This window comes from Corapipo altera, unplaced genomic scaffold, assembly GCF_003945725.1.
Source record: "Corapipo altera isolate COAL_440 unplaced genomic scaffold, ASM394572v1 108, whole genome shotgun sequence".
Classification (NCBI taxonomy): Eukaryota; Metazoa; Chordata; class Aves; order Passeriformes; family Pipridae; genus Corapipo; species Corapipo altera.
In genome coordinates, this window is record NW_020885028.1 from 189,538 (window position 1) to 197,591 (window position 8,054).

At 53.5% G+C, this 8,054-nt stretch overlaps 1 protein-coding gene across 3 annotated transcripts; it reads right to left on the minus strand.

Annotated features, from left to right (window-relative positions):
* Window positions 1-245: 245 nt before the first annotated feature.
* LOC113959257 (acidic leucine-rich nuclear phosphoprotein 32 family member B) lies at window positions 246-5,851 on the minus strand. 3 transcript variants are annotated; one of them, XM_027668156.1, is made up of 6 exons: window positions 5,701-5,851; window positions 5,135-5,257; window positions 3,971-4,169; window positions 3,548-3,666; window positions 3,142-3,196; window positions 246-1,998 (listed from the first exon to the last, which is right to left on the minus strand). In XM_027668156.1, the coding sequence occupies exons 1-6, from the start codon at window positions 5,758-5,760 to the stop codon at window positions 1,910-1,912; spliced, it is 645 nt and encodes a 214-aa protein (XP_027523957.1). In that variant the 5' UTR covers window positions 5,761-5,851; the 3' UTR covers window positions 246-1,909. The 3 variants fall into 3 exon arrangements, with proteins under 3 accessions (XP_027523957.1, XP_027523956.1, XP_027523955.1); XM_027668155.1 differs by having other exon boundaries at window positions 3,548-3,669; XM_027668154.1 differs by lacking the exons at window positions 5,135-5,257; window positions 5,701-5,851 and adding an exon at window positions 4,846-5,038 and having other exon boundaries at window positions 3,548-3,669.
* Between the last annotated feature and the right edge of the window lie 2,203 nt (window positions 5,852-8,054).

Genomic DNA, 8,054 nt, shown 5'->3' on the forward strand with positions numbered 1-8,054 from the left:
GGGCAGAGAGGACAGGTTCTCCAGACACATCCCTGCTGGGACTCCACACCAGGATGGTCTGTGCCATCCCACAGCAGAGCCTACCCCACCCCCACCAAATCCCCCCATCCAGGGCTCAGAGCCAAACCTGGGGACATGGGACACTCACTGCTCCCAGGAGACTCAAACTTGCCCCAAACCTCCCACTCTGAGCACTCCTGGCTGTTCCCATGGCAGAGGCAGCCAAGACAACCCCCACCGCAATGGATTTTTAAAAACTGAAGTCTTTATTAAAGTTTTATCCAAATTTTGTAACAAAAGATACAAAAGGGCTGGAGATCCTTATTTCTGGGACTAGTCTGACCAATCAAAACCTGACAGTTACTAGGCTAATATAAAATCCATACAATCTGCTAAAAATGCAGGGAAAAAAAATTAGAACTGCTGCTCTGACATTTCTTTTTTTAAAAATTCCTTAAAACATTTATAAGTTACTCAGTTTGCATTTTACAGGATTAGTTCTTCTCCGAATGGTTACAGCGACTGTACAATGTAAGAGACAACAGCGAGAACAAAGAGCAACGGGATGTGCTGCAACACACACCACTCCTCTGAGGGAAGAAGGGCTGGAGTCTCGGGATGGCCCGGAGCACCCACCGGGAATGCCACAAAGTGCCAGTGCATGTCTGCACCCGTGGGAGCCCCAACAGCAGGACAGCAGTGACCTCCACCCCCCCAGCACCCAGCAGGGACCCCCCCCAGGTGCCAAAGGGCCAGTTCTCCCAAGGGATGTGCTGGCTGGACACCTCCAGGAACAGGGAAGGTGGGAATGGGGTTGGGAACGCTCCTGGCTGGATCTCCCAAATCCTCCTTCCAGCGGCCATGGGGTGAAGGGACACAGGCCCCACTGAGGGGAGAGCTGGAATTCTGCTCCGTGCTGGGAAGGGAAGAGGAGGATGCAATGCCAGGCTGTCCAGAGCTGGCACTGGCTGGCAGAAGGACCCTGAGAATTCACAGGCTAACACGGTCTCCGGGGAACGCCGAGTTAGGAGCATCACAGTGATAGTGGCTGTTCTGTACAGTGAGAAATGGAGTCTGATGGAAGTGCAGTATCCCTTCACCTGGATTTCCTATCCCTTCCCAAAGGCTGCCCTGGAGGAGCCTCACCACGGCAAAGACAAAAACCTGACCCACCCGGATATCCAAGTGATGGTTTTTAGGTGGCCACTGGGAAAAATATTCCAGTTTATCAAATAAAATAGGAAAGCAAGTGCAGGGCTACTGCAAGGTGCACGGTCAGAGGTACCAGGTCATGCAAGCAGCCCCCCCTCCCCTCCCCAAAACCCCACATCCCCAGCACTAAAGCATCTTCAAGCATGTCCAGAGATCACATCACTATGATTTCAGATCAGACACCCTCAGGGATCATTTTCACTTCGAGTCCACGGAGATGAACCAGATTCTGCACCCAAGGTGGCTCAAGAGTCTTCAGAGAGCTGGTCTGAGGGATGGCAAAGACCTTCAGTGCTGGCTGGGTGTGAGCTGGAGCTCTGGATCCAGTGTGGCACAGCTGATTTGGGACACAAAGATACCCTAAGGAGGAGATTTTTTTTTTCTCTCTTTTTTTTTTCTTTTGGTTTTTTTTTCCTTTTTTTTTTTTTTTTTTTTGCAAGCTGCTGCACAAACCACCGAATGGAGAAAAGCCTTTGGTCATGAGATAACTTGTGAGAAAAAGTGAGCCTTGTATGGAAGATTCCCCTGAATGCCTACAGTATTCTAAATCTTAAAAAAATATATTGTGGACGCTGCAGCCATACAAAGGGGGGAGGAGGAGGAGTGGGAGATGGGGATTTACAGTCTCACATAGACACAACGGGGAGGTTTAAGACAAGCACAGTCAGAGTCTGTAAAACTGATTGGCTCGCTGGGCTCAGTCATCCTCATCGTCCTCTTCGTCCTCTGGGTCTTCCTCTCCTTCATCCTCTAGACTTCGTTTTCTCTTCTGCCCACACGGATGGTCTGCAAAGAGAGGCCAAGGGTGAAGTTCTGCCCAGCCCTGGGGAACACCAGCTGAGCTGTGGCCTCACAAGGCACATCTGGGAGGAAAAACAGCACCATTCCTCGTGGCACATGGAAAAGCCTGGGATAGCAGCAGACATGAACTACTTTCTGTGCCCTCTGAGCATCCCACATTTCAACAGCTGCTGGAAAAGGGGTTATTTTTGTTGAGGACCCGCAAAAACGCAGCATCTGCAGAATTCAGTCATTTCTAACCAAGTTCATGTGCCCTGTGCTGGACACTGGTGGGGCCTCAAATCCTGTGTCCAGTTCTGGGCCCCTCAGGACAAGGACATGGAGGGGCTGGAGCATGTCCAGGGAAGGGAATGGAGCTGGGGAAGGGGTTGGAGCAGCAGGAGCAGCTGAGGGAGCTGGGGGGGCTCAGCCTGGAGCAAAGGAGGCTCAGGGGGGACCTTCTGGCTCTGCAACTCCCTGACAGGAGGGGGGAGCCGGGGGGGGGGGGGGGGGGGTTGGGCTCTGCTCCCAGGGAACAAGGGACAGGAGGAAAGGGAACAGACTCAAGTTGTGCCAGAGGAGGTTTAGGTTGGATATTAGCAAAAATTCCTTCATGGGAAGGGTGGTCAGACACTGGCACAGGCTGCCCAGGGCAGTGGTGGAGTCGTCATCCCTGGAAGTGTTCAAAAACATGTGGATGTAGCACTTAGGGACATGGTTTAGAGGTGAACACGGTGGTGTTGGTCTTGATATTAACAGGGATTTCCCAGCCTTAACAGTCCATGAGTCATCCAAGATCGTTTGAATTCACACCAGCCACAACATTCTGTCAACATTCATTTGGGTGTTTATATTTGTTAAAACCAGAGGAGTCTGGACCCAAGAAGCTCAGGTCTGCAGCTGAACTGGTTTTCTAGGCAATCTGCCTCAAATATTTGGCAGAATTACCCAGAATGGTTGGAATTAGGAGGTACTGAAACCTGTTTTTCGTCCCCTTTGTGACCCTTGGTGATGACACTACTCAACATCAGCTTGGGCAGAAAAGCTGCAGCAACAACAGCCCTGCACTGAAGCTTGGGGAGCTCTAAAACGACCAAATATTTGTTGAGGCAGCTTTGGTAAGAAATTGGTTTTTAGGATTCAACTCACCATCTTCAGCTTCATCCTCTTCATCCTCCTCACCATCTTCCTCCTCATCTTCCTCCTGGAGTTAAAACAAGGCATTTCGTTGCAAGAACCACAACTCCCTGAGCTGTAACTCCACAGCAACCTCTGCTCCCACCCCACTGAAGCCTCAAGGTGCTAGGGGAGAAGCTGTTGGCTCCCAAATAGCTCCTCAATCCCTATGGATGGGGCTGCATGGCTTCATCATTTGGGGCCTGGGAAGTACCAGGACAAGCCTGAACTGGAAAACTCTATGGACCATGAGTCAAAAGGTACAGGGAAAAAGTCAGAGGGCATGGCAAGCTCCTCAGATCTGCCCTCAAAGTGACACCTGGGTCACCAGACAAGGGATAAATGCGTGACCGAACAGCCCAGCGACAGAAAGCCTCACCTCATCATCTACTCCATCCTCCTCCTCTTCACCTTCCAGGTCATCATCTTCATCTTCTTCATCATCAATGACTTCTTCATCCAAATCATCTTCCTCTTCATCATCGTCCTCTTCCTCACCTTCTACCAAAAGGAGAGGGAGGGAAGCGTTCCAGTTCCCAAGTCCTCGCCATCCCCAGACACTCTGCTCACCCCTCAGTGCTGTGTGAGCAGCAGGCAGGGATCACACAGGACGAGGAGGGAGAACAACACCCCTGTCACCTCCCAGAAAATCCCATTCCCTCCCCAGCTTTCTGGAGGAGGGTATGTGGGTACCCAGACAGCCCCTATTCAGTGCTAATCAGTTATGGCGCAGTGTGCCCACGCAGAAGCAGAAAGGGGGTTGTTCCCCAGCAAGAAAACCAAGAGGAGAGAAAATCCTCACCTTCCCCATTCTCATACTCATCTTCCAGAGCATCCCCATCTGCTTCAGGGTCTGAGTCAGGGGCTTCCTGCTCGTCAGCATCAAAGCCATCCAGGTAGGTGAGCTGGGGCAGGAGGGCAAACACGCTCTCCCGGTAGTTGATGAGCATCGTCACCTCACAGTTGAAGAGGTCCAGACTGTGGAGGTTGGGCAGCTTTTTCTGCAAAAATCAATGCATTAACATTATTTACAACACTGTTTGGAGATCAGGCAGCCATAGGAGGACAGTGGCTCTGCCCCATGTGCTCCTCAGATACAGGGAAGTCACTGCTCTTGCTATTTGTGGACACAGAAAATTTCTTTCCAGCTCCTCTATTTCCCTTCCTTGGAGCCAACTCTGAAACCATCTGCAAATCTTTCTTTCTTCTGAACAGGCACGGAAAGCCAAGGAATCACTGAGCTGGACTCATCCTGCCCAAAATCTCATGCAAAATACACAAGAGCAGAGCACAAGGAGAGCTGCAGCCTGAGTGCCCTCAGCACAGCCCAGCTCAGGCCATCCCACCAGGCACCAGGTCAAGGAAAGTAGGAGCAAAACAGTGCCAAATTCCTTCTGGAGGGGATGGATGGACCAAACAGCCAATGAGGCAAATGCCCTGCACCAGATCTTTCACGTATCCCTTAGGATCACATGACAGGAGCCTTCTTGGGGCAGTTCCGATGAAATCTCAGAGGTCTTTTCCAACCTAACTGACTCTGTGATTCTGTGACTGGGAGCCCCTGCAATGCCATGGCAGCAGGAGGGTCCCAGCCCAGCAGAATCTTTAGGTTGATGTGACAGATGCCCTGACTGGTGTCCAAGTACCTCATTCCATGACACCCCAGGTGCCACCTACCTCCAACTGCCTCCGACCCTCTCCTGGTCCTTTCCCAGATGGACACTGAGCATCCACAGTTTTACTCATCCAGCCCAATTTCACGCTTCTTTTAGCAACTGGCTGCTGGTTTTCCAGACTGAGGAGCCATTAACTATTAGCCCAGCCTCAAACTGGGCTCAAATCTGTTCCCATCAGAACCACGAAGTGCTGTTGGAACAGTTACCAAGACATTGGATTCCTGCTGCACAGACCCAATTCCCCAAAGGAAACATCATCCCTGAGATTCCAGCCTGGAATCTTCACTCACCAAGGGCTCCAGGGTATTGATGTCTTTGATCTTGTTGCCACTGAGATTCAAGTGTGTCAGGTTGGGAGTTTTCTCTGCTAGAACTTCAAGGCCACCAGAAATCCTGTTATCACTCAGCTCCAGCTGCCAGGAGGGAACATCAATGGTCACCAAGTGTTTCAGTTTGTGATGTGGGGAAGAACATTGCCCTAAGAACTGGGCCACAATGAGCACCCAAATTCCAGACCCTGTCACAGAGCAGCAGGTCAGGTTTTCCCTTGAAACCCGTTTCCTGCAGTGACACAGCACTGCCAGCCACCTCCATGCTCGCAGGTGCCCCAAAATCCAAAATATTTATGTTATGAAGCCTCTGACAGCAGCACAACAGCAAAAGGAAGAGAAGGAGGACACTCAACATCTAAAGAGCTCAGAAGCATCTTGTGCACTCAAATCTGACCCCTCTCACTTGCTCAAAGAGGAAAAAAGCAAAATTAAATGGCCTTTTCTTGGCAAATACGGGAAAAACAAGTGCCACCAAAAGTCTCAGGGCAAGGACTGGTGGAGATGGGACCACAGGCCTGACTCACCTTCCGGAGCTTGTTGAGTTTGGGGAGGTTGGACACAGACAGCAGGTTGATGTTAATCATGCTGAGGAACTCCAGGTTCTCAAAGTCCGAGGAGAGACCAACCACCTTCCCATCCTCCGAGCGACAGTTATCCAAGACCAGCTCCTTCACCTGCAAACAGAGACACCCCGAGTGTTACCTCACCTGCCAAAGTGTCACCGGGGGTCTGTCAGGTGACATCAGGCTGTGCCTGAAGTTCCTCCTCACTCAGATCAAAGGACACACGAGATCTTGGAGCCAAAGAACTGCGGTGAGGGCACAAGGTGAGAATCCCTCATCGTGGTGGGAGCTTCATCCTTTAATCACAAGCCACCAACACACTACAGCTGACCCACCAAGGTCCCCCTTGTCCATGAAGCAGCACCCAGGGTGGGACCATGAGTTCACATCAAAACACTCCATGCAGAAGCATCAATAAGCTTTCAGAGTCACACTCCAGGCTTCACTAACGAGAGGCCAAACAAGGTCATCTGGTTTTGTCCCCTTCTGTGTTCTCCCCCACACCACTGGGGTGCTGGAAAACCTGCCCCTGGAGGATCTGCTTCCCTGTGACAGTGTCCACATGAGGTGACAGGTTCCAAACTCAGGCTCGTCGTGCAGGGCCACTGATGGTATCTAATGCTGTGCCCAGCACGGATCACACACAGAAACCATCGTTACCCAGGAACTCTGCACAAAAATCAACCTGTTTGGGCCACCAGGACCTTAAAGCACCAGCACAGAACTGCTCCCCTCTAAACATCTGGGGATAAAACATCCCTGGCACCCCTTTCCCCCCCAAAGTGTGAGGGAGTGATGCTCCAGCCCAAGCTCTCACAAGCCACTTCCAAAACCTGCTTTTACCCCACACATTCTTCACAGCAATATGCAAAAATGAGCCTTGGCCAGAAGGCTTGTGGCGCTTTCCAAATTCCTCCTTTGCAGTGCTCCCATTTTACCTCCCCTGCTCACACCAGCCAACTATTAGGGAGTCATTTTAAATTCACTTTGCCGTCCTGGAGGCAGTTTGGGGGCTGCTGTGCCATCTTTGCCACAGGTACAGCATAAGCTCTGAACCAATTAATGCTTCGAACTCCCAAGGTGGCATCAACTGGTCAGGGTTTGGAGCTGAGGCTCAGCCAGGAGTTTTGTAGCCGAACATGTTTTGCTCCCAACACCGTGGAAGTCTCCAACTGAACCAAGACTGTCTCCGTGGTGGGTGTAAAGGCGACCAAGGCCAGGCCTGGGTGGCTGTTGTGTGGGCACAGAGGTGATCCTAAACGTAATGAGGTTATCATGGAATGGTTTGGGTTGGAAGGGAACTTAAATCCCATCCAGTCCACCCCCTGTGTCTGCCATGGGCAGAGACACCTTCCACTAACCCAGGTTGCTCCAAGCCCCATCCACCCTGGCCTTGGACACTTCCAGGGACGGGGCAGCCACAGCTTCTCTGGGCAACCTGTGTCAGGGCCTCAGTGAAACTCTGAACTAACGTGGCCAAGACCAGGTTCAACCCAGGCCGGGCCCTGCCCTGATAGCCCAGGACGAGCTGCAGCAGGACAGGGCAGCGGGGAGGGCTTTGCTCCCGGGACACCCCGTTCTGACCTCGCTGGCTCTGCAATTCCCGGCTCACACCACCGGGACCAGCCGCCCGCAGCTCCTCTCGCTCGGCCCTTCCCGTCCCGCAAATCCCTTCTCCATCCACGAAGCCGCTCTAATCCCCACCCAAAGCTCCGCTCACGGCCCCATTTCCTTCGTGTGCTCGGGGCGTTCGGAGCTGCCACGACACCCGAATGTTCCGGGGCGAGACGGGACGGGCACAGCCCAGAGGGGCGGCCCGGGGAGATCCAGGGAAGGGCAGATCCAGGGAAAGGGCAGATCCAAGGAAAGGGGAGGCCCGGGATTTGGAAAATCCAGGCGAAGGGGCGGCCCGGGAATCGGAAGATCCAGGGCAGAGGCAGCCTGGGCATGGGAAGACCAATCGAAGAGGCGGCCCGGGAACGGAAAGATCAAGGGAAGAGACGATCCAGAGGAAGGGACGATCCAGGGGGAGGGAATATCCAGGGCAAGGCAAGACCCGGGGGAAGGGAAGGCCCGGCCACGGGGCGGCCCTGCAGCCCCAGGCCCGGTCCGGGGCGGCCGCGCCGCCACTTTGAGGCTCATCCCCGGCAGCCCCTCCAGCCGTTCCCCGGGCAGGGGGATCCCGCGGGGCTCCGGGATCCCGCGGGGCGCCGATCCCGGCGCGGGATCGAACATGGCCGAGCGCCGCCATGGCCGCGCGGTGCCTGCCCAGCCCCGGCGCGGCCGCTCCGCCGCGGCGGGGCCCGGCCCTGCCC